The 27,430-nt window shown below is 44.4% G+C and overlaps 1 protein-coding gene across 1 annotated transcript in view; it reads right to left on the bottom strand.

Annotated features, from left to right (window-relative positions):
• Positions 1-2,558: 2,558 nt before the first annotated feature.
• Positions 2,559-27,430, bottom strand: part of LOC144820058 (uncharacterized) — a 46,733-nt gene continuing 21,861 nt past the window's right edge. The window contains exon 3 of the mRNA XM_078677713.1: positions 2,559-3,319. Coding sequence (XP_078533839.1) covers positions 2,808-3,319 — 512 coding nt within the window. The 3' untranslated portion in view covers positions 2,559-2,807. The remainder of the gene's footprint in view (positions 3,320-27,430) is intronic.

The following is a 27,430-nucleotide window of genomic DNA, read 5'->3' as shown; positions in this document are numbered from 1 at the left end:
AGGGGCGACACCGCCGGTGTGGGTGTGGTGTGCGACCCCTCCCCCATTTGTAACTCCATTCAATATCATATTTTCAATATTTTGGGGAATTTATGTGAAGAATCCACACAGTAGGCACAGGACTGTGATGAATTTGCAACTGTTTTCCGTAACTTCACTACTAAAGCGATCAGATTCAATTTTACAGTGATTTGAATGCTTCATTGAAGAGGTAAGTATTCACCATCCAGTAATAAATAGACCAATAGGGATTGAAATATTTTAATTTGGCTCCAAAAATGCAGATATGTAAATTTAAGATGGCTATGATTAGATCATAAAATCGTTTTCCAATAATATGAACAGAACAACATTCAAACAGAACAGTAATTTCAGTAATTTGTTATGAAAATACCCCACATCAGTCCAAAATAGATCCTCGTTGCATTCTAAAAGCCTCTCACTTGTTAACAAAGTTTGCTACAGCTCGGCATAACCTTCCAACATAAATAACATTCTGTTTCTGTACTCACTTGTACCCAAAAACTGCCCTAAACAACAAAATGTAGCATTGTAATGTATTTTCTCCATAGATTCCCGAATTGTTTTTACCTCAAAATGCCCTGTTCTGTACTTTTTGGGGACACCTGAACTGCAAGTGCACTCCTGCATTGGAGTAGTTTCTCAAATTGCTGTAAGTTATTGCATGTTTTCATTATTGTGTACTTGTGTGCAGAATATGTCATTATAATGTAGTTGCAGAGCTTAATGCACCTACAGCGATCAGATAAAACCTTGTATCCCTCCCCTGCCTATGCAGATTGAAGGCAGAACTTACTGCCCGAACCCTGCACAGAGGATAGCATTATACGCCTCCAGGGAGAGTGGGCTGGGAGCTGAGCAGTCTGCACACATGACTGCCTCTGACTGTGTCAACAACCCCTGGTAGGCAAGTAAGATTTAAAAGTCTAAGGGCCAGAAGTAGGTCGCCAATTACCGGTCGGTAACGGCCGATTTCGGCCGTTACCGACCGGTATTTGGGATTTGGCTTGTAGGGGGCATTTTATTTACAAAATCGCGATTCGGTAAATTTACAGAATCGATAAAATACCGAATCTGTAAATTTACCGATTCTGTAAATCAAGATGTAGGTGGCACTGTAATCGGTGCCACAGGCCCTTACCGAATCGTTATTTACCATGGAATACTATTCCATGGTAAATAACGAATTCCAGTGTACATGCACATCTGTGCATGTACACCTGTGCCATGTGGCACACAGACATGCCCTAAGGGCATGTATGTGTGTCACATGGCACACAAGCCAGAAACGGGGTGCAACAGGGTGTCAAAGTGACACCCTGTACCCCTTGTAAAATCGGTAATTTTACTGATTCGGTAATTACCGATTCGGTATTTGTTATTGAATCCTATGGGCTTCAAGGCCCATAGGAATCAATGGCAAATACCGAATCGGTAATTACCGAATATTACCGATTCGGTATTTTTACCAAATCTTTTACCTACATAGCAATTACCGAATTGTAAATACCGAATCAGTAAAATTCGGTATTTACCATTCGGTAATTTGCTATTACCTACATCTGGGCCCTAGTGAGGTGATGCTAAAGCAGTTTTGATATCATTCTGCACACATATAGACTCTATACATCGAGGCACACTGCATATGGAGTTGGACTGCTAAATCTACACTTGCCTATATATGCTTCTCTTGGCAATGTGACAGTAGTTGATACTGTGTCGAGTCAATATAGGTACATATCTATATTGGATACAGAATCAATCTGGTCAGCAAAGGTGACCTGCCATGGCTGCAAGCCCCACCATGCTCCACGCAAAAATATATAAATCTGACAAAGAAGAGATACCGGTACATACTCGTATACACCTACTTTTAATGCAATGGCAGTATTGTAAAGATAGGTGGCACTGCTGTAAAGATGCCTCTGGTTAAAAGGTGATGATTCTGATGCCCAATGAACTAATTAGGAACCTTTCTGAATGATGAGATCAGCTTCAACGAGTGAGGGTAAACATAACTGAGTTATTATGATTGTTATATTTGAGTATCAAGGTTTAATGCTAGTGTAGAAGGTTTCCTCGTTTGGTGTTTGCATGGTTTAAAATATAACCCATATGAAACTATTAAAATGATAGATATATAGCTAGATAGCGATATAGATAAGTAGGAAAATAGGAAGATACGTAGATAGACAGACAGAGAGCTAGATAGAGAGAGGGAGAGAGAGAGAGAGATAGATAGATAGATAGATAGATAGATAGATAGATAGATAGATAGATAGATAGATAGATAGATAGATAGATAGATAGATAGATAGATAGATAGATAGACAGGTCGATAGATAGACAGACAGACAGACAGACAGACAGACAGACAGACAGACAGACAGACAGACAGACAGACAGACAGACAGATAGATAGATAGATAGATAGATAGACAGACAGACAGACAGACATACAGACAGACAGACAGACAGACAGACAGACAGACAGAGAGACAGACAGACAGACAGATTGTTAGATAGATATTGTTAGACTGTAATTTCTTAAACGAGATTGTATATCTTGGAAAACAAATAAAATAAATGTGTATGTTTTGGCTGCACCTTTATTTTTAAATGTTTTGCAATGTACTTTTAATGGTTCTATTGAAGGAAAGTAAAAGAAATATGATGATAAGATCGAGAGAAGAATAGATTGAAGGAAAGGAACATGTTTTATGGTTGATAAAGGCTGATAAATGGCTACTCCAATGTACAGCTTGAGAGCTTCCTGACTACAGACTCTAGGCTGCTAAAGTTTCCTTTATCTTTTGGTTGGCCTGCTCCAGCTTGTCGATGACAGTATACAATCTGAGAGCGATTAGGAGTTGGTAAGTGCTATCGTTTCGGACGAGAGGACGCACGACCTTCACCAGGCCATCCAAGACTGGGACCAAGGAATCAAGAAGCTGAGACACACTCTTCAAGAGGTCCTCCTGTTGGGTCCCATTGACGTGGCCAACCATTGTTCGAAAGAGAGCAGTGCACTGGCTCACCGGGATGAGGAAGTTGGTGAACTGCTGCTGCACCAATGTGTCCTGCTTGGTAAACCGAGGGAGGGCCTGGATTTTCTTCTTTATAGCATCAATGGCGCGTAGAGTTTCCTCGATTGACTGTCTGCATGATTGGCTTTGTGTCACATACATGTTCATGGTGTTCAGCTGAGCGTTCAGACTGCGCTGTGCTTCGTTCACTTGGTTCTGGGCAGAACTAACAGCTCCATTGTCACTGATCAGGAAACTAACCTTGAACAGATCTAAGAGGAGAAAGAACATGAAGTTAAAGCATGGGTAGAACCTTCTTATATGAGTCATCTACCTCAAAAAACATGCATCCTTCTGCAGCTTTGAGGTTTTTACTCATCGAAGGTTCCTGGATTGAAGGGGTCCTGGACTTTAAAGTGTCCATCTGATGATGATGTCACACCTACATGTCAAACCCCAGCTGAAGCCATCAACAAACATGCATTCTAAGAGGCCAATTTTTGGTGATTGCAGGAGATTCAGGACTGGGCTAAGGGTTTTATTTCCCTCTACACTGGATGGCCCATTTAATAACTTTAACCTGAGGGAAGAGGGATGTTGCAGAAAATGGAGCTACATGGTGACCGTGGTCATACCACGGTCATACCTCTTGCACATGCTTCAATGTCATACCGTACTGCCCCCATGCCATGTTTGTGATGGTTGTATGACGTTTCAACGCATGCTTTTACCACGCATGCCTTTACAACGCAGGTATTACAACGCAAGTCGTTACAACGACATGCGTTGGGGGGCGCTAGATAGTGGAATAGTTTAATTTTCTATTCCAACTCCAGTCCCCGTGGATAGCAGGGAAGGTGTTGGATAGAAAATTAAACTATTCCCTATCCAACAGCACCCTCAAGCGAAAGTCGTTGTAACGACTTTCATTGTAATTCCTGCGTTGTAATGGTAGTGCGTGGTAAACGTTTTGTTGTAAACGATGTTCCCCGTTTGTGATTGGGTCTTGCAAGAGCATCAAGATAGACTTTCAAGGCGGGTTTCATGTCTCAGGTAAAAATGTGTAATATCTTCTGGCCCTCAACCTAGGCTCCACTACACCGGTCTCAATTCCCATGCTCTTCTTGCCCACTCCCCTCTGACACTTCTCCTCAAGATTCATGCTTCTCCTGCCCCGGTTCACCATCATGCGTGTTGACATGTTTCACCCACTCGCTCAAGAAGTACCGCTCACATCGGCCACTAGGATTGGCTTTCCTAAAACTCAACATGCCTACCTGATGTTCTACACTGAATGATGGCAACAGCACAGCTTTAGAGACCCCAAGGATGGCTCAGCACATGCCTGTTTCAGGCACAGATATACAGCTGTCAAACAGGATCAACAGGCACAGACGAGTTTCAGCCAGGATGCTGTTTGTATTCTTCAAGTGTGAATCCCAGAATAAGAATTCACAATTCTGGTTTCCAAATTCAATCCATTGCCCCAAAATTCCCATGCTTTCCCCTGTACTGTGTGATGTAACTTTGAATGACATTTTATTATATTAACTTGTATACATGCAGTGTTATGACATACAATAATAAATACCCTGCCATCCTATTGTTTCTTTTAACATCTCCATGAGTGATGCACCTTCTACATGACTCCATATATGTCTCTAACTAATTTTTGTTATAGTGCCATGAGCTGCCTTCAGAAGTCTTGCAGAGTGCAAACCAGAATACATATAAGGTACTTGGCATTTCTGATTCATCGTGGTTACACAAACTCTTGCAGTGCAACTTTCTCCTCTAGTGTACCCAATAACATATATAATTAGGCTCATGTTACTTACCAGGTATCCTAATTACTCTGTCACCCTCTCCTTATCCCAAGACTTAGGTCTATCAAGTGATATTACCGCCTCTAGGCAGGTTTGTGACCTCAGCTACAGGAAAAACGAACATATCCCCTACATCTCTTGTCTCCTCCCACTTAGGCCTCATACTTGTAGCCTTACAGAGGAGGACGCTCAGTCTCACATGCAGTTCTTATCAGGTTCATGATAGAGGGATGAAACCTGGGTGTATTTATTCTGGCCATTATCTCCTTAACCCTTCCCTTCTCCCAATCCTTACACCTATGAGGTTATACCAAACTGGATGATTCGCAACATGACACTCCAGCAAAATAATTACTCTCTAAAGTAATGCCACACATCTGTTTTTTTAAACTAAAGTATAAAAGCAGAGTTGTCGGGACGTACTACAACAAGAAATTTGTACTCAAAATCCAACTATTGCGTATCACCCACATTTAGGCAGAAAGGTGTAGAGATACGGCCAAGTGGCTGCTTCATAAATGTCCAGAAACGGACACTCTCATCACTCCTCATTAAGAGGAAGCCATAACACAAGTCCTTGTACAGAGCCCGGTGAAGAAGAGTCCTGTCACTTAAAGGCTAGAGAGACCACAGTCATTGTCTGTGTCCGATGTCCTCATCAGGAGAAATCAAGGAGAATGAAGAACAAAGAGTATTTCCTCGCTCTGAATGAAAGGAAGACTGCACCTTACCTCAAAATGAGAAGGGGAACCACAAAGAGAAAAACGCTTTAGTAACCTTCCTGTTAAATGGCTGTCCTTTCTTGGAGGAGTGGAACATATATTTTTTTAATCTGAGGAAATGGTGTGAAGCAGTAGATTAGAGCAGGCAGAACCAAACTCCTTTTGGGAAATTGGTAGAAACACTAAAAAATCCAATCAATCAGGGATTTGTAGAGCAGGGCAAATCATCCGTAAGAGTCTTGTGGCGCTGAAGTTGCTCGCTGTTATGTGGTGATCTGTTCATTTGAACGGCCAGGTCCTGAGCCCTTTCATGAACTGCTGGAGTGAGGAGGTGGACCTGTGTGTAGGGGAAGGTCCCTCAAAGCTTTGACTGACAAGTGTCGGAAGGAGCATCCTCCACTCTTGCCTCAGCAGATCCAGGATTTACATTTAAGGGGGTGTCTGCAAGGAAGACAGAGGTGAATTGTAGGTGTCTGGTCGGTTGGTGGAAGGTCATCTGTTTGTTGATGTATGCTAGTCCTTCATTCTGCAGGGCTTAGTATGCATGGGTCAATTTGACAATTTTATTAATAAACTGCATGATTACTTAAACTGGCATCTTTTATGGATTGAGAGAGAGTGTAGCTTCTTGAGGTGGGGTGTGATGTGGGTTCTTCTAGGGAGGCAGAGGAGGAGTATGGCTGCTGATCATAATCCCTTCAGGTGGCGTGATTCCTATGTAGAGTGTGTTCCCATAGTACAGTCTGCTGATGACGAGGGCCTGCATAACAGTCCCTATGGTGTTGACTGGAAGCCACCTGAAGATCTTCGGAGCATGAGTAGGATGTGGATGCAGGTTGAGGAGACTGCGTTTACCTGTTTCTTCATAAAGAGCCTTCTGTCCAAGGTGATGTAGGGGTTACGGGTCTCGTCTGTCTGGGGAAGGGCTGAGTTTTGCAGGCCACCACGCGTCATTTAACGAAAGGTGTTGCTCCCAAAGATAAGGAGTTCCATCTTGTCCTTGTTGAGATTGAGATAATTGTCCTTCATCCAGTTGCCGAAGTTCCTCATAGAGCTGTGGGAGTAGGCTCTGGTGGTGGAGGGTTCTTCCAACAGCGAGAGGATGAACTGGGTGTCGTCAGCGTAGGAGAGAATGTGGAGTCTGTGTGATCTGACAGTGTTGTCCAGGAGGGGTCATGTATGTGTTGAAGAGGGTGGGGGTGAGGGATGAACCTTGCAGGATGCTGCAGATGATTTTCTTGGGTTCTGAGGTGAACAGTTGGAGACTGATTATCTGGGTTCTTCCAGTGAGGTATAAGGTGATGCATTTGAGGGTGTCTCCGTGGATTCCAATGTTGTGGAGTCTGTCGATCAAGATATGATGGGAGACAGTATGGGTGGCAGCTGAAAGATCCAGGAGAATGAGGGCAGCTGATTCTCCATGGTCCAGGAGAGCACTGATGTGATTGGTAGCTGCGATCAGGGCTGTGGGGGTGCTGTGGTTGGCTGAGAATCTGGATTGAGACGGGTTCAGGAGGTTGAGGTGTTCCAGGTGAATTTCTGGTTGATTGCCTTCTCAAAAAGCTTTGCTGAAAAGGGGAGCAATAAGTTGGGCCGGTAGTTCTTTTCTTCTGCTGGGTCAGCGGATGATTTCTTCAGGAGGGGCATCCCTTCAGCATGCTTCCAGTCCTCAATGATGGAGACAGAGGTGATTAAGGTGTTCAGAACTTTCCTGCGTTTGTTGCTGATTGTCTTGCTTCTGAGGTTGAATGCATGGTGGGGACAGGGGTACGTATACAGAGTTCATGATGGAGATTGTGGCTTGAGTTGTGAGAGGCTCCCAATGGATAAACAGATGTTTGTGTTTGTGTTGTGGGTTTGTGAAGGCTGATGCTGTGGGTGGCAGTGAGTTGGGATTTTAGGTTTGTGTAGATGACTGAGATCTTGTTGTGGATGTAATCTGCCAGGATGTCACACAAAAATAAATGTTAGTGCTAAAAAAAGGTCTACACTTGGAATGTGAACCTTTTGCTTAGTTTGAAAAATATGACAGGAGCCAAGGTGAAGCTTTTAGATCAAAGAAACACCATGCTTAGATAATAGGTCAACACATTGTGTATCCCTTGAACAAGGGAGACTGATAAAGCGAAGATGGCTTTTAGCTCAATTCCTGATCTCAAAGGCTAATGAAACTAGAAATCCTATACCTGGCTGTCAGTTTATATCCACATTTTGTATTCTTGTTCCACATCAAATCTACCTAGTTACAGACCTTCTAGACACCTTCACTCATCCAGACTCCTTTTTGCAAAAATCCCACACAAGCGGAAAACCAAATCCAGTGGTCGACCCTTCTCCTACATCACTCCTAAAGCATGGACCCACCTGCTGCTACCCAAAAGAGCCTCCTCCCAGCTTCTTGAATTCTGCAAGAAGCTGAAGACCTAGCTTTTCAAGTACTCCCCCTCAGCCCCAGGTGTGGCTAGGCTGACACCTCCTCAGAATCTGGATACCCGACCAGGTGAGAGTAAGCTCTACATATCTGCATAACATAAAATAATATAACATAACAGTTCTGTAGGTAATGAGCCCAACAAGTGAGGACTCAAAGAAGTGAAGACAACTTTCTGCAGTTTGATGTCAGAAGGAAACCACTGTCGCTGAGATGAGAGTAATCACAGTGTTTCTTGCTGGCATCTGTTCCTCATTTTCAGGAAATATTTACAATGGTAGATAACTTCCAATGTTTTTTGAGATTGGGCCTGGGATGATTAGGTTTCATGCCAAAGGTAGGCAATCAAGGGGTAACTGCCACAAGGGGGCACGCCCATGGATCCACCAGGAAACAGGAAGATGCAGAAAAATATAGAACTACAATATGGTTGTGCCCTGATCCCTGGTGGTGTTAGAAAATTCCCCCAGAATCTCACTCACCATGATGCCTTGAACGTGAGAACAATGCTTGGCTTTGGCAACATTCTGTTTCAGCAGTATGGAAAGGCGATGTCACATTTTAGTTAAAATCAAAAAAGGGAGGCACAACGTTTCCCTCTAAGCTTGGAACTTTGCTCCTATGCATTCTAACCCCTATGCTGAAGTTAAGTTGGACTTTTTCAGATTCGTCAGGAACACATTTTGCTAAGGGTATGGCAAGGTTTGGCTGTGTCCTTCAATTCTCTTTAGCCTAATTACTCATAATTACTGCAAAATAACACATAATTATGTACAATTATGTCAGAAGCATAATTCAGCATTTAGTACTACTTTCTGCACCCTTGTGGCCAAAATGGACCAGAGAATGCATTTTGCGCTATGAATTTAGCACTAAATGCTAGAGGACATGAACAGCAGAAGCCAGCAGCCAGTCAGGTCAGATTTACTAGCATATAGCATCATGGTTGCACCACTAACGTGGCACTGCCATTAGGCGAAATACAGGTGAATATTTACTCCACCTTGCATGCCAAATGTAATACAATGTAGCAGCGTGTGCTGCATTGCATTACATTTAATTCTGGGAGTCGTTCCATGGGTGGGACATGGGCATAAACATGGGATTACGTGAAATCACTATGCCTCCCAAAGGATGACGTAACAAGGAGATTTTTATTCTGCTAGTTATTTACTCTTTCTATGTGTGCTGCAACCTGAAGCACACATAGGGAGTGGAAAATGCCTTGAGAGATTGTTTTTGTGCAGGCAGGTACACCTTCCTGCACAAATACAATTTTCCCTGTAATGCAGGCGTGGGTCAAGGGTGTCTGTGTTGGCGTTAGGCTGCCTGGAGTGCTATGAGGGAGCAGTAGACATGGTGCACTTTTGATCTCTCGTATCAACGCAGCACAGTGCAGCAAGATGCCTTGATGCATTTGGTTTCATGAAAGGTTAATAAATATGGGCTTTAGTTCATTGTTCCTCTGCTCCTGTGGTAGGATCTTTGCCCAAAATTACTCCACATTACTCAAGCTGGCATAAATGAGTAATTTTGGAAATGTCATCAAAAAGTAATGAGTAATTACTGAAATTACCCTGATTACTTTAGCATAATTCAAATGTTACCCAGGCCTAGTACACATTCTGACAGTGTATGGCAGCCAGCTATTCTTGCAGAGAGACCAGTGTTCTGATGAATTGGTTCAGTTTTGAAGTTTGTGAGTAATCTGCAATCCTTTCAGAACAAGGAAACAGGACAATATATTCCCCTAAGTATTGCTGTTGTGGGAACTGGGATCCCATCGACTTTTCAGACTTGATATAGGAATCCCAGGATCAAGAATGTTTTAAACTGGATTTTTGGAGCAGAGAGTGGAAACAACCCCTTTATCTTGATGAACTTTAAGAAAATGCAGTTGACATTCATGATGAGTCACATCCAGCATCGAATCAGCCTTTATCAATTTGGCAACACCTAAGAGAAGAAGGAAAGACAGCCTCACGGTTGATGACTGGGCACCGAGGGTCGTATTGCAGTAAAGGGGCATTTTCATAGTTAACGCCGGGCACAACTTTTTTAAAGGTGTGACCGTCGCAAACAATAAAAATGCACCCTATTACCATGAATGCACTGCCCCCAGGGCAGCCGCAAAGTCGCACTGCCGCCAGGGCAGCCGCGAACTCGCACTGCCCCCACCAGCCGCAAACTCGTACTGCCCTCGGGGCAGCCGCGAAAATGCGCATGTGAAAACCAGAGTGGCTGGTTTACAGCCCTCCCTGTTTTCACAGTGCAGGCGGGAACTCGCCGTCATTTTGAAGAGGTATTAGAGATTCCCTTTACCCTACATTGTGTTATTAAAGTGTGACGCCGTCCGCCCTCAGGGTTGTGGACCGAAAGGCTGTGTATTTCATTTTCGCTTACCCTATGCTCTTCGTTTTTGCTCACCTGATCACGGATGTGACTGTATTACGTGTATTTACATGCAACTGCCACAATAAAAAATATTTTTAAAAAAAAAGAGATTCCCTTGCAGGCGGGATGTCTGCCCTCCAGATGGCTGTTCTCAGGGGGCGCCCCAACAGTGCACCACCTTTTAGGTGGTGCGCTATCAGTTCGCCTCCTGACAGCTTTTTGCCTCTGCACCCACCTCTGTGATACAGCACGGGCGCAGAGGCACAGAGAATCCCTCATGCAAATGAGGGAACTCCCCCTGCAGATAGCTCTGGCGCTACTGGTATTACAGATGATGCTGCACAAGTGTCTGAAGCCCCTTCCGTAATACAAAAGTGCCCTGGGGGCGCACAAAGCGGGCACAAATGCCTGTTGCACCCCCCCGGCCACTGTCTGAAATATGGCCCCTACTTGGCACAGTCAGGTCCACTGCTTGTTGGAATTAGTGGTGGCCTGCTGGTTACTTTGGCCCCAAAAGGAAGAGGGCTGGAGCTCATTGCCTGAGAGAGAAACAATGACAAAATATGAGAATTTTTCTGTATTAAAAATGTCACATTAGTGGAAAAAGCCACCATTTCACACTCCATCTTGCTCAGACAGTTGATGGAGATTGATATAGCAGGAATGCTCCTGTAATGGGTTGCTTCCTTTCTCCAAGACCAATTAAAATGGTGAGGTGAAGTTAATCTAACTTAGCTCCTAAACCCATTACATTGCGTGTTACCACAGGGCTTGTTTTGAACTGGTGGTTTATTTCACCTCAATGTGGCCCCTCCGGCCACTTTGATTTAGTTTATTGGCAGCTTTCTACCCCTATGTAGAAGATATCCAGTTAAAGGTCAGGCTGGATGGGGACCAGTGTCGTAGGAAGGCGGGTTTCATGGGTGCGGGCAGTCCTGGTTGTCATCACTAAAGGGGGTGACAAAATGGCAAAAATATGTGTTTTTAAAATCAAAAAAGTATTTTAGGGTTCAGAACACTTTACAAATATACATATATATTATTTAAAATAAGTTTAATTACTTTTTCTGACCATTAATTAGGCTCAACAAGTCAACATAATACGTATTGAAACGTTTTAGTTCAGTCAAAAAACGCAATGAAACGCAGCTGAACTCAACGCTGTGTAGTGGACAGAGTATGGATAAGGAAGGGAAAGGGGTGTTTCCTTCCGCCGAAGTCGATTTCTGCAGTTTGTACTCGAGAGAGACGTAAACAACCGGTGACTCATCATCACTCAACCCGCAACCAATCCTATCCGCTGCCGTGCCGGTCAGTCAACCAACATCATTCTGTTAAATTAGTTGTGCATTATTACTGAAGCTTATAAATGCTGTGCTGAATTTTATTTTTGTTATATTTTTTAGTTAATTGATTCATTGTGATCATCCTTTTCTCTATGATATTGATTTTGGTTAGTACCGTAAACGTTATGATGCATGTTATATGTTCGTATTTGTACGTTAAGCCGGGAGTGGCAAGAAATTTTCCACACCGGGTACCACCTAACCTGACTACGCCACTGATGGGGACATAGTTAAGGCAGCTACTAAGTTTAGAACCTGCTTGCAAAAGGTGTTGTTTGAAATGAACCTTTTTGCAGGGTTATCCACAAACCTTTTGCTTCTTCCTCCTATTTTGTCCCTGGCCTGTCTTGGTTTTGGGACTCTGGGTCTTTACCAGTGCTAAAGTGTCCATGCTCTCTGTGTAAATTGTGTTATGGATTTGTGTTTCCATGATTGGCATATGTGATTTACTGGTAAGCCCCTAGTAAAGTGCACTGAAAGGGCCTGGGCGTGTACATCAAATGCTACTAGTGAGCCTCCAGCACTGATTGTGCCACCCACAGAAGTAGCCCTGTAAAGGTAACTCAGATCTGCCACTGCAGGGTCTGCACACAGTTTTACTGCCATATCAGCCTGGCAAGTGCACCCACATGACAGGCTCCACCCTTCCCTTTTCTTACATGTCAGTCACCCCTAAAGTAGGACCAAGATACCCCTGTGGAAAGGGTGCAGTGTATGTGAAAGGTAGGGAATGTCCTGGTGTGTGTGGCATGTCCTGATAGTGAAATACGGCCAATTTCTTTTTTCACTTTTGCAAGGCAACCTGGTCCTATAGGATTGAAGGGGTGTTTGATTATAACATCTTATAAACATAACTAGCCCTGGGAACAAGGTAGGAAATACATTTTGTATACCTGAACTCAGAATGTAAAAATGCATTTTTTAGTAATGATGATTTTTATTTCTGTGTTTGAAAATACCACTTTTAGAAAGTAGGTATTTTCTTGCTTATCCATTCTATGTGCCTCGGCTGGTTTGTGTATTGACTGTCTGGCTTTAGAGTGACATGGATTTGGGAGGAGCATTCTCTTAGACGGCCACCGGGGGCGGGGTGTTGAGGTGTGTCCTGCCTTTCCTGAAGGATTCAGGGCTGGGCTGAATAAGCTCGGTCTGCATTTAGAGTGGTGGCAGGAGATTTCCCTTGCACCTGAATAGGCTGTGTCTGCCTTGAACAATGCTGTCACCACCTCCTGCCAGGAAGCTGGGCCAGAGAGGACAGAACTGGTTTGGACTAAGCACAGATACTCTCTGCCTGAGAGAACAAAGGAATTTTGGGTATAAATATTGAGGCAGAGACCCCTGAACTTAAGAACTCTTTTGGACCAAGAAGACTGCCATGAAGTAGAGCTGGAGAATCTGTGAGGAGAGACTACCACTTTGCTGAGTGCTTTGCTGTGTTGGCCTTCAGTGGCTGCTTCTGACTTGGGCAGTGACAGGACTGGACTGAACTTTCTGTAACTTCTTTATTGAGTTTCTCCAAGGGCTTGAGGTAGAGCTTACCCCAGTTCAAGAAGTCTAAGGAACACCAAAGACTTCAAGTTCTTCTGCCATCAGCACTGGGGACTATGTGTTTTGTGCTGCAACATTAGAAAAAGCATCCAGATGCAGTCTACAATTCTGCTGCAGACTCAGTGTCCTGAAAGCACAGCAGAGGACACCGCCACATTGCAACCATGGTCTCACCGATGACACCACCCACAGCCGCCACCGAGTCACTGTTTGCACAGTGACCTGTGGTCACCGCACTCCGCACCACCTCAGTTCACAACGCCGCATTGGTATCCCTGACGGCGACACTCCACACCAACATCGATGCCACTCTTTGCACTGTGGTTCCAGGGCACCGCTCGTAAGTTACACAATGCACCGTCCTAATCCCACACCGCAGCCTTGGACTGCCAGCGCCATCGACTCCAGTTTGTCAGCCAATGACAGCACTTCACCAACGATGACACCGCTACTTGCACCATGACCTGCAAGCACTGCGAGGAGCACTGCATCACTTCACACTGCAGCCCTGGTCTCACCGACATCGCTGGATGACCGTCACTGAGCTGCTGCCTGCATCTCGACATGAGGGCACCACCTGCTGCACCGCTTCACTTTGCACCGCAGCCCCGACGCCTACCGACGCCGGCACTCCTGACTTCAATTGCGAGAAATTCGATCTGCAACATGTATGACTTCAAGGGCAGGGTGACTCCTGCACCGACCTCCGGAACCGAAGCCTGTGGATGCTGGCCCTTGGGGGTAGATCAAGAGGTTGCTGATGCCCTACATTTCTAAAGGCACTGTTTTGCGGGTCTTCCCGACGCCGTAACTGGCCTTCAATGCCACGTTCAGCCAGAACTGTTTCGATTTGTTGTTCTGGAACTGTATTTTGATTACTGAAGATTTCTGAGAACTGTATGGTGGATTTTCTTATCCCTTTTTGGTCTTGTCTTTGGTATATAAAATTATGGGATGTTTTCTTAACTGGTGTGGTTTTGTATTGTAGTGTCCTTACTGTATTACTGTTGGTTATGTGCAAATGCTTTAAAGACTGCCTCTAAGATAAGCCTGACTGTGCATGCCAAGCTACCAAGGGGGTGAGCAGGGCTTATTTTAGGAGTGTAACTCTTTTATCCTGACTAGAAGGAAGGGTTCCTACTTGGATAAAGGTGCACACCCTTGCCAACTAGAGAACCGATTTCTAACAGGTGTCCAAATGGATGTAGGATAACTCCCTTGCCATGAATGGAGGAAAGATCGGAGTGTTCGTCTTCGGCACATATACAGTCTGGTCCTCCGACTGGTGGTCCGAGAGCTTGGGATTATTCTATATCGCTGTACCTCATCCACAAAATCTGCGCATTCACATTGATAAGCCCTTAAACTTTGCACAGTTTTTGAAGACAGTCTGTACCGTGGGATTCGGATTACTTTGTATAATCAAGAAAATTCTACCATATATTTCCCAGTAAGCCCCAGAAAAGATAGTGATCATATCCAGAAAGGACTACTAAAATGAACTTTTCATAGGGGTATGTAATAAATACACTTCACAAGGTAAAGAGTTCTTCAAATTTAATCAGTGATATTCACATCAGGTGCTCCCAGCTGGGCGGAAAACAGAGTTGTCAACATTCTAAGGCTGCCTCTAGCCTGACAGCTGGACTAAACCACAACCTGGGAAAGGGAGGGGAGGACGGCCGGAGGGAAGGAACCACTGTAAAGTTACAACACATCTTCCTCCCTAAGGGAATAGAAGGGGAAGAAGAGGAGGAGAGGGAGGGGAACAATAAAGGTGGACAAACGTTGGTCCGCGGGGCGGACAATAATACAAGGACCAAACCTAGTTAACAGATACAAAGCGAAACATTTCTGTAGTGAGGGATCATCTCATGCTATACTGCCTGTGCCAGGACGGAGTGGTCTTCTTCCTGTGACTTTCCCTACGCTGCCCCAGAATAACAGCTCTGTCGTCCAACTGTGCCCTATCCTCCCTCGACTGATCTCTCTTGGAAGTGACAGGAACCACTCTATCTTGACTCCACACTCTACCGTCCTGCATAACTACGACATTGCTCTTGACCTCCCTTATCTTTCCTGGGGCGTAAAACCTGTCCTCACTTTTCCCCACTCTGTCTGGTCTCCTGATGTACACCAACTGTCCTCTACTGAGGTTCCTTTCCTTCACACCCCACTTTCTGTCGTACCACTCTTTGTACTTGACTTGCTTGTCTTCAATCCTCCTCTTCATGTCCTCCGAATCTACTTCTATGTGATTGGCTCTCCCCATCCACTGAGGGGACAGCTTAGAACCCGCTTTTCTTCCTCTCATTAGCTCGAAAGGTGAATGTTCGGTGGTGGAGTTGGGGGTAGTATGGTAGGCCCACAATGTTTCCATTACCGCATCTTCCATATTTTTCCCCGATTTTCCTGCTAACTTGATGCTCTCATTAAGTAAACGGTTCGCCCTTTCCACTTTGCCGTTGGCCTTGGGACAGTACAACGGCGTACGGGTATGGGAAATTGAACAGTATCTCAAAAATTCTTTCATTTCGTCCGATGTCAGCTGGACCCCATTGTCCGTTATTAGTGTTGCTGGTATCCCCTCTCTCGAGAACACCTCTTTCAAGAAACAAATAACAGACTTAGTACTGATGTTCACCACAAACTTGTGAGTAATCCAGTTGGAATAATAGTCTATTAGTACTAATAGGTACCAATCTTGTGAGCTTCTTCCATGAATGGGTCCCGTGATGTCAAATCCCATTTTTTTCCAAGGGGCCAGAGGTACTTCCACTGGTATCAGAGGAGAATGCTTGGTAACTTTGGACTTGTCACTGATGCTGCATGCGTAACAGTCACGTACCTTCTCTTCCATTTCTCGGTCCATCTCCGGGAACCAATAGTCTGCTCTTAATCTGGATTTGCACAGGCTTCTGCCCAGATGACCCTCATGGGCTAAGGCGATGACATGCTATCTCACTCCCTCCGGAGGAACTAGTTTTCCCGACTTCATGACATAGTTCGCCTCAACTGAGAGATCTTCTCTCACATTCCAATACGGTTGGATCTCCCTTTCCAACTCTTTACACTTCTTTGGCCAACCCGTGACAATGTGCTTCTTCACCTTCTTTAAAGTATCATCTCTTTTCATGTGATTATCCCAATCTTCCTTCATTACAGCTGCAACACTTATCTCCAGGATTGTGTCTTCCACCTTTTCCTCATCTGTTTCACTGCGAACCGGAGCTCTTGAGAGGAAATCCGCTGCTCTATTCTGTTGTCCTGGAATGTACACTGCCCGGAAGTTATAACCCTGCAGGCCCTAAACCCACTTGGCAATGCGCGGGGTCATTTCTTCCATGTTCTTCTTTGAAAACAGAGGAACCAACGGCTTGTGGTCCGTGTGCACCTCGAATGGTACTCCCCACACATAGAATTTGAAGTGTTTGATGGCCCAGTACACGGCAAGTGCTTCCTTTTCCACTGTCGAATAGTTAGTTTCTGGAGAAGTAAGTGTTCTTGACGCAAAGGCAATTACTCTAAGTTGCTTCTCTCCTCTCTGTGACACGGTTGCTCCAATTCCCCTGTTGCTCGCATCAGTGGTTACTATTATTTCTTTTTCTTGGTCGAATTTGCCAATGGAAGGTGCCTGAATTATGGCATTTTTTATGTCTCTGAACGCCATCTCTTGTTTCTCACCCCACTCGAAGTTGCTGTCTTTCTTCACCAATTCTCTCATGGCATGTGTCCTGACAGCAAAGTCTTTTATGAACTTCGCCACGTATTCTGCTAGTCCCAAAAACAACAGCACTTCCTCTTTGTTGGTGGGTGTAGATGCATCTCTGACGGCATTAACCAAATCACATTTTGGTTTGATCCCTTCTTCGGAGATGGTATGGCCCAAATAATCCACGGAACTCACCCCCAATTTACACTTGCTCAACCTGGTGGTGAATCCTACCTCCTTCAGTCTTCCTAGCACCTCTCTTAAGTTCTCATTATGTTCTTCCACGTTGGAGCCATAGATAAGTATATCATCTTGGAAACACATAGTCTTACTGCAATCCCTGAGGACGTGTTGCATCATCTGTCGGAAGGCGGCTGCCGCCGAGGCCAAGCCAAAAGGCATCCGTAGAAATTTGAAATTGCCAAATGGAGTAGTGAACGCTGTCAGAGTCTGTGAATCTGGATGTAGCACTATCTGATAGTACGCCGAGGACAAATCCAGAACGCTGAAGTACCTGGCACCCTGTATGGTGGTCAACATCTCTCCAATTCTGGGGAGTGGGTACCGGTCGATCAGGATGTTTGCATTCAAGTCCCTTAGGTCTACACACAACCTAATGTTCTTTCCTCCATCCTTGGTCGTGAGAATGACCGGAGCCAACCAAGAAGATGTCTCTATTTCTTTAATCACCCCTTGTCTAACCAATTTGTCTAACTCGATTTTCAAAGGCTCTCTCATGCGTAGGGGTATGGAGCGTGTTTTGTGTATCACTGGCTCAGCATCCTCTTGAGTGTAATCCTGTGCACATAGTTCTTTAGCACTCCCAGCTCCTCACTAAACACCTCCTTAAATTCTTGAGTAACATCTTCTGCTACACTGGTGGGTTCCACTAAGAGCACTTGTTCTTTGTTGTTGGGGTCTAGCTTAATGCCAAGTTTCTTCTGATGTTTCCAACCCAACAGATTAGAACCTCTCATGGAGACATACACTTTCCCTACCGTGTGCCTATCTTTAAAGGATATTCTCATTTTTGTCATACCCTCAAGCGGTATACGCTCCTTGAAGTATCCTACGGGATTTATGTCAGCCTTCTCTAACACTACTCCTTGTCCTGCAAACTTCTCATCAAACTCCCTTTTGTCTATAAGTGTGTATGGGGAGCATGAATCTGCAAAAGCAACAAATTTCTTACCATCCAAAATAATTTCACATGTAGGATAATCATTACATTCATTTTCTTCCTCATCCCCCACCTGGAAGATATATGTTTTCTCTTTCTCCTCTACAATTTCTACATTTTCCACCATATGTACTTTCTGGTTGAAATTTTTACACACCTTGGAGAAATTCCCTCTTTTGTTAAATTTCCTACACAGAGTATCCCTGGCAGGGCACTTCCAGTTATTCGCTAAATGACTTGGCTGCCACATTTGTAACAAAATAATCCCTGAGGGTTGCTGCGCTGATCACCCTTAGCCTTCTCTCCCACCTTACAAATGGTCTCCCCCTCATGTGATCCTTTGCTCTCTACTTTTTCTCTGATTGCTCCCTCATGTATTTTCATCTCTTTCATACACATGGCTGCATGCTCCAACCCTTTCGCTATGCTCAATGTTTCTTCCAGGTCAGGGTTCCAGTAAGGAGTTCCTCTTGTATTCTTGGGTCATTAGTGCACCTCACAATCTGGTCCCTTATCATTGAATCAGTCAGTGCCCCAAAATCACACGTAGCTGCTAAACCCCTTAGAACCGCTACATAATTAGTCACTTTTTCATCTTTCTTCTGGGCTCTTTTGTAGAACTTATGTCTCTCCAGCACAACATTTATTTTAATTTTAAAGTGTTCCTCTAGTTTCATCAAGGTATAATCATATACATTCACCCCTTCAACTTCTTCTTGTTCATCATCAACTAGCCTGCCAGTTATATCCTCAAACACTTTTCTCCCATGTATGCCTAAATTGTGTAACAAAATGTGCTGTTTTCTCACATTGTTATAATTCCCTCCTCCTATTGCTATGAGATAGGATTTGAAAATCCCTTCCCATCTCTTCCATGGTATTTCGGGCTCCCCCAGGTCATTTAGGAATGGTGGGGGCTGGCTCATTCCTGCCCCTGCCCCTGCCATGGCCATCCACTGGGTTACACTAAATGTGATGGAGGAAAAAAAAATGAATAAAAGTGAACCAGGAGGTAAATGTGGGAAGTAACAAATTCACTTTCAAAGGAGAAAAACTTGCTCAGGCACTAAACCTTACTAAACATAGGAGTATACACCACCCCACTAAAACAGGATGGAAAACGTTGAAACTCAATGCAGGCTATCTTTTCTCTTTTCCTGAAAAACAACTCAAGTCCTATTTCTGTTTCTTCATTTCCCACATAGCTTGGTTGTAGGCGGGAACTTCCTGTGAAGATCGAAAGTTCCTCTTCAGAGATCGTCGAGAGAAACACGATGGTGCAGCCCTTAGCCACTCTAAAAGTTAATCCCCCCTTCTCACCCAGCCAGCGTGAGGGGACATGATTAATGTTGCGCTGCTTAAGACCACCGCAGTCACTTCAAAACAGCAATGGAGGAAAGACGCGCCGGACAGGCACTGCTCACCCGGGCCGCTACGCCTCCGTTACAGCGCTGACAGGCACAAGCTTCACCTGACACGTAGGCGGTATGGAAACCTCCACCTCAACGGGCAGCACAGTACGCCCGGCCCAGCACCGATCGCCTCACAAGCGCTGGCTGACTCACCGCCGGCTTCGCCACCCACACTCGCTGTGAGGGGTTAAATTGAAGACGCCTCAGACACAACTCTGCACACCACAGCTCACCTCCGACAGTCCCTTGAAGACAGTGGACGGACCTCCTGAACGGTGATCAAGAATCACGGAGTTGGCAAAAAACTTCCCCCACTGTGGTATATTCACGATTACCACTCTTCTTCTTCAGCAATATTCTTGAAAACGGCGAAGCAGTGGCGCGAAGAAGATAGACAACGCTGCGGTGATGCCAGATCAAGATCCTAACGCAGGGTAAGTTGATCGTCTAGCAAATTATTCCATCCCAGTCAAATTTCATCCAGGGGGGGGCACCACGCTGACCCTGGCTCAGCTCCTTGACCCTCGTCGCCAAAAAAGTGTAATAAATACACTTCACAAGGTAAAGAGTTCTTCAAATTTAATCAGTGATATTCACATCAGGTGCTCCCAGCTGGGCGGAAAACAGAGTCGTCAACATTCTAAGGCTGCCTCTAGCCTGACAGCTGGACTAAACCACAACCTGGGAAAGGGAGGGGAGGACGGCCGGAGGGAAGGAACCACTGTAAAGTTACAACAGGGTAACATAACCTCTTCACATAATTTGCAGCTTTTGCAAAATGTTACAGCCAGCTACTCGCTCATCTCTGTTCATCTACACAATTTACACCGGCTTCCTATATATAAAAGATGCCTTTTTAAGGCATTATGTTGATGTCATAAATCAATCTATGACTCTTTTGATTCAGGCAGGAGACTACCATTATCAAGACTAGTGTTCTGCCCTCTGATTCCTGCAAGCAGAAACCCAATTAGGATTGCCGAATCATGATCTGCTGCAAACAAGGCAAAAGTGAAATGTTGATGCCTGTGACATATGCTCCTATCCCCAGCTCCTAAAAATATCTCTAACATCAAAGGTTAAAGCTTTGTAAATAATTCTTGAATTGGTAGATTAGAGCATGTGAGAGGCCTCTTTATTTTTAGCATTATTACATAGACATACAAAAACAGAGTTTATGACTCTGTTTTTGTTTGCGTTATGTCACTAAACTGCCAAAAGTGAAATCCTGATTGTCTGTCCCGATGCACGCCAATAGGCTCGATTCTGGCAGATTGCCTCTGCTTCAATCTATGTCAATGGGGAAAATACATTTTCCCTACTTTTTCTAAAATCTCCCACTTGCCTGCTTTAAAATGTTGGCATGAATGCATTAATAGGCACATTTGTGCAGTCACTCTTTTCTTGAGATATTCCTCGGCAGTGTATTGGAGTCTTTACCACCTCTAAGCCCAGGGATATGTGCAAGGAAGTGCCTGTTTACCAGGATGCAAGCCAAATAGGCATAACCTCTGCTTTTACCCAACAGCTGGCAAAATAGTGCAATATCTCTGCTGTTTAGCCAGCTGCAGACTAAATAGTAGAGATGGTGTACAATTTGCCCAGAAGACGCATAAATAGTGTAAAGGAGGTCTTTATTTAGCTAGCAATACACAAAACAGGCTGTGGTAGAGAGGATGTAGCCTTACGGCTAGTGTGGTCAACCTCAAAGCTGCGGAACCGGGTTTGAGTCTTCGCAACAACGCTCAACATCTTGTCATTCTGGGAAAATCACTTAATCGCCCCTTGGCTAACAAAAAATCAATGTGTCCTAATGTAACGAAACTGATGCTCATGTAAAGCGCTCTGATACCCGATATCTCGGGTCTAGTTCATGCTATATAAAACCCTAAAAAAAAGGTATGGGTGTGAATTAGGATAATCTTTTTACAGATGAAAAAATAGTAAAAACTATTTTGAATAAAAACATTTGATGTATTAATATTCAAATAAGAATTCAGGAATCAATGTTCTATTTCAGGAGCTGCAGGATATAACACTAGATATTTTGCATCACAGTCTAGGAGTGTTTGGCTGTCTGAAAAAAAACATGAGTATGGTTTTAAAGCAGGTTACATAAATGTTTTATTTACCCATGAAAATACATTGTCTTTTTAATGCTCATGATCCTCCTTTTGAGGTTTTCTGAGGCCTGGGCTCTTTTTGGGCTTCTAATGGAAGGTCTTGTGCTTAACTCAGGCTTCTTTATAAGAGGGGTTGTGCTTGCTTAGTATTTCAAACCTAGCACTAAGGCAGCAGTCGACGAGCATCAGCAAACATGGAACGCAGACAGATAGGGGATATCAGGCCACAAAGTGGGGGACATGCATAGAGATTATTGGTGCTTGAGGGTACAGTGCTTTGGAACACTTGAAGTATATTGAGTGAGGCACAGTGATGGGGATTTTGTGGAATGGGGAAGAGAAAGTTAGAGACAGGTTTGTAAGAGACAGGTATGTAAGACATCTGGGAAATTCCCAGGAGGAGTTCACTCTGCCGATTGCTGCCTGTAAATATTCACTGTTTTTCATATTATTCACCCACCAGAGGGGGGTTCAGGCAGAGAGGGGTTCAGGCTTATTGGCTCTGTGTCATGAGTGGCCCTTCAACACAATACCATCTTAGTCAAATGCAAAATGTATCTTGGAGATACTTCTTTTAATTTTTATTTCGGTAAGCAGTGATTTAAGTGGGCAAGTTCCTGTCTTTACCGTGCCCTCCTTTACATCCTTGGCAGTGCTGTCTCAGCACAAGAAAATGGAAGCCAAAAATAACATCTGAGTGACAGGCTTTGAGACTGAGAGCACAAAGTGTGAGGACCAGGAATAGGAAGACCAGTGCTAGAAAAAGCAGACTGAGAGTGAGGAAGACTAGGGAAATGGGACCTTAGAATCAAAAGGAGATGGCCAGGCATCCAAAGTAGGCCTGGGCTGTAAATTCCATTCCCCTGCGGAATTTGCGGAATTTGGGTAATTTCGCGTTCCGCGGAGAACGCGAAATTGCCCAAAATTCTTCGTTCCGCGACTTCGCGAAATTTGTTGCTTGTCCACGTTCTCAAATGCAAGTTCGCGAGATATTTTCCTCCCGAGCAAGCAAACAGCAATTGCAAACAGTAAAAAGCATCCTGAACAAGCAATTCCGCATGTTCACGGAATTTTTTCTTGTTCGCCGAGATTTTTTTTTACCATTTCGCGGAGATTTGCGTAACACGATTACGCAAATTCCTCCCACCCCTAATCCAAAGCCAGCAGAACAAGAGAAGAACATGGAGGACAAGTGGGACCACAACCACGGGAGAAAGGTTGATCAAGCCACAGAGGCTCAGACGTCTCAGGACCTCGCATACCAGCAGAATGAGATTGAGGACGAGGAGGAAAAGGAGAACCAGGACAAGGAGGGACAGGATGACAGGAGTCAGGATACCCAAGCTGGGTGGCTAATGACAGGATGGCCTTAACAAGGAGGATCAGGACTAAGTGGACAAGTTACTGCAGAGTCAGGATGACAAGGAGCAAGAGGACCAGAGAACCAGGGCCAAGAGCATCATGAAACGTTGCAGGAGGACCAGAGAGAACTAGTTAAGGCAGGGGCAGGTGGACTTGAGCTATGGAGATCAGGGACCAGTCTGAGGTGGGTTAGGAGAACTAGAAGGATCAGAATAAACAGCAACAGACACAGGGCTAGGAGGACCGGAGTGGTCACAACCAAGGGGAACAGGACCTGAAGCATGAAGTAGAGCACGATGACCAGGAACTGGCATATCAAGGTCAGGGTGGTGAGGCTCAGGGGACCAGGTCAACCAGAGCCACAACACCCAGTGGTGGCAGATCAGGACCAAAATGAACACACCAAGCCCAAGAGGACTAGGACCAGTGGACCCGGTAATTGGTGGACCAAACAGGGTAAGAAGAATCAGGATGACCCAAAGCAGGACCACTAGGACTATCAGATCCAGGAGATCCAGGACAACATGATTAGGTGAAGATGGACCCAGCTGCCCAGCAGGCTCATGGTGTGGATCAGTAGTAGTAGAACCAGGAGCCCCGCAATGGCCTGATACAAGGAAGGGGTGCAGAGCGGAAATATGGCAGAGGGGTCTAAAGGTGAATGGGTAAAATGAAGTGTGGTCTGTGAAGAATGGCAGAGGGGGATTGAGGAATTCAAATGGCTGAAGTCAGAAAAAATGGTTAATAGTTGACACAGGGGTCAAAGGGCTTTGGAAATCAATAAAGGGAAATTCAGGGTCATACGAATTCTCAGAAAAGGGGGTGAGTGAGACTCCAGCTAGATCATCTCAGATGGCCTTGAGAGGGGTTCTGAGTAACAAAGGGCTCTGATTTCCAACTGTGAGAGCACTGGAAACCAAGGCCAGCAGTGATAGCTTCCGCACTAGCCTAGTAGTCGGTAAAAACACGTAAGGGCTGGAAGAAGGGTGGTGGAGATACATATATGGCAGAAGTGTTAGGAATTATGATAGTTTACAACTGCACTTTATGTCACAAACCATGAGCTAACGACCCCCCAGTTAGGGTGGTAACTAATTTGCAAAGTGGAAGTTGCCTCCTTAGAAGCCCTTTCCCTCTGGGAACCATGTTGGCATCCTCAGGAGAAAGAAGGTTTGAAAGACAGAAAACATTTTTTCTAAAGCAGCACTGTTTCATTCAAGTAACACAGGCTGCTTTAAAAAAATAGTTTTCCAGTTTGGAATGCAGCAAAAGGGCTGTCCCTTGCAAGCCACCCTCCCTGTGATTACAGCCAATCACAGAGGGTTACAAATTGGCATCTGCATAATGAATATTAATTGGGCAAATCATTCTGGATCTCCTGCAAATTTGTATTTTGGGAACCAAACTGTTCATAGGTCAGTTCTTAAAATATTATTATTCCAAAGAGGATGGGTTCAACTTGCACCCACATTTTGCAAATGTAATAATAATAAATCAGGACCCAACCTTTCTTAAGGAGATGGATGGCAATGATAGTCACTCCATGTTTGCAGACGGTAAGTACCTGTTGAAATATGATAAGGCATAGTAACAAACTGTAAGCTGTTTCAACACAAGCCGGGTAAGTAGTAAAGCTCCTGCGCTATGTGCACGCCTGATGGCTACGTTGTGTATACTGTCAGCTGTTTAGTAAGTCACCAGAAGAATAATGAAGTTTATCTTCTATTTACAAGGCCATCAGCCGAACAGTACATTATTTCTGATATTTAACCAGCAGCCGGATAAATATGGAAATATTTTTATTTTTGCCAGCCAACTAGTGACATAGGGCCCGATTCACAGAACTAACTTAAGACAAAATCCTAAACTTACTACTTTTGGTATTCACAGAAGTTAGGATTTTGTCTTAAGTTTGTCTTAAGACAGACTTAAGACAAAATCCTAACTTAAGTCTGTCTTAAGTCTGTCTTAAGACAAACTTAAGACAAAATCCTAACTTCTGTGAATACCAAAAGTAGTAAGTTTAGGATTTTGTCTTAAGTTAGTTCTGTGAATCGGGCCCACAGTTTACAATATCTGCTATTTACCTCCAAGACAAAAAATGATTACATGTATTTGCTATTTGCATGGCTGTTGGCTAATTATAATTTAATGTCTGATGTTTTGCCGGTAGCCAAGTAATACTTAAAAATTCTTTGCTGTTAGCTTGACTGCTTGCAAAATAGTACACAACCTCTGCTGATCAGCCAGTGGCCAGGTAAATAGCGAGGTTTCCTTGTTGTTTACATGGCGGCTGCTAAACCGTGCAGAATCTCTACTACTAGCCAGCGGCTGGGTAAAGAGTGGTGTTCTTCCGCTATTTGCACAGCCGCTGGTCAAACAGTACAGAATCCATTGTTGATTCAGCGGCTGGGTAAATAGCAAAGCTTGCCTGCTATTTTCAAGGCTGCCTGACAAATACTAAGTAATTGCTACTATTTAACCAGCGGCTAAGAAAATGGCAGAGAAAACTCACTATTTACCTGGTTGCTGACTAAATAGCCACTACTAAAAGATGACGTTACTACCAAGCTCAGTTAAATATTCTGGGACCAATGAAAGTCTGAATCAGCTTTTTTGGCTATCAATTCTGGCCTGCAGTGATAGTCATACTCGGTATCACCCAGCTTGAAGTACACAAAATGTGATGGTTGCAATGCTTCAATTCATTTCAGCCCCGGGCAATTACCCAGGGCACATCCCAGCCCATCACTATAACATGCCACATCAGTTTGAACCCAGCCATATGCAAATCAGTTTTAACACTACTCCAGCGGGAGTAGGCCTGCTTAAAGTGGCAGCCCAGGCCTTGTCAATGTAGTGTAAATGTAGAGGTACTTGTATAGTGCACGACTACCCAGAGGCATCTCGGCGCTTGTACGAATACCGCTGAGCAACACTTCCTGGCCTTTCCCTGTGAAGTGCCAACTCCTGGGCACCCCCAAGGTGAAGCCAGGCTTTCCTGGCGTTGTTGGGGCCGTTGTGGAGATTAAGCAAGCTATTGCCCAGAGTTGCAGAGTGGGACCGATGATTAGAATAGGCACCGAGGCGAGAATTATCAGGTCCGAGGAAATTGAGGCCAAGATCCGCCGAGGCGGGAATTGAACCCTGGTCCCGGGCCAGACTTCTGCATCAGGGTATGCCGCTCTAACCATTGAGCCACACTTCTCCACTGAACGCAAGCAACCCAAGACCTGGTCCAAGGATGAGGTAGAGGAGCAGGTTTGATCTAAAATGATCACTAAACTGAAGGGGGTCTGAGGGGGCTGTGCTTACACAAAAAAAAACTCATATGCAGAGACTGCCTGAGACGGTGAGAAGCCAGAAGTAGCCAAAAACGACAGAAGCACTACAGTGAAAAAACACTGAGGAAATCAGGGGCACAGACTATATATGAGTGTGAGAGAAACATGTACAAAGGACTGGCAGAGAGAGATTGAGGCAACGCAGGGATGTGCATGGATGCCACTAGGCTGGTGGGAGAAGAGCCGGACAGAGGCTGGCAGAGGACGAGCAGAATCTCAAACAGAGACCAGAGTCCAAGGCTGTCATTTATGGGCATCTTTGAAAAGACCTAATGGTTTAGATCAGCTCCTACAAACGTGTTGTTTATGAAAGTGTGTTTGTGAGTGTGTGTGGGCTATGCGCTAGATTTTGTGCATGTTGTGGGGTTTCTGTGTGATTCTCTATGCATTCTGTCAGGATCGGCCTAGAAGGGAAATAAACTTGAATACTATTCCCCTATTACAGGGGTGTAGAATTTAATCAAATATCTACTTGTCCTGCAACAAAATCCACTTGTCCCTTTGGTGCCATGTAGTGCAGCTCTGATTATATCAGGGCTCATATTATAGTAGTGTTTAAATATTTGCAATCCCCTTATGTTGCCTCATTCCTGCAGATCTACATGCTGGGGCAGAAGGTAGTGGTAAGCAAATGTTCCAGGGTTAGAATGCCCTTTTGAGTCTGTGCAAACTTACTAACTTGCATGTTTTAAGGGTTTTCAACAACTCTTCTCCAATTTTTTCCCACACTGAGAAATATTGGAAATTTACTCCTGACAATGGCAGTAGTAAACCTTCTTCCAGCGTCAGGAAAAAGAGGTTGGAGGGAAAGTGAACTTGTAAACACTTAGGTTTTTGCATGAGCAAATCTTCACATGCATATTTGCTCATGCTAAAATGCAGTTCATAAATATTTTCTAGGAGTACTATTTCTTGTCCTACTTCCGTAAATTCTTGGGAAATCAGGAAAGGAATATAGCAGCACTAAATGCAAGGACATATAC

This window comes from Lissotriton helveticus, chromosome 2_1 (genome assembly GCF_964261635.1).
Source record: "Lissotriton helveticus chromosome 2_1, aLisHel1.1, whole genome shotgun sequence".
NCBI lineage: Eukaryota > Metazoa > Chordata > Amphibia > Caudata > Salamandridae > Lissotriton > Lissotriton helveticus.
Note: the sequence above shows the minus strand (reverse complement) of the source record. Positions and strands in the feature narration are given on the sequence as shown.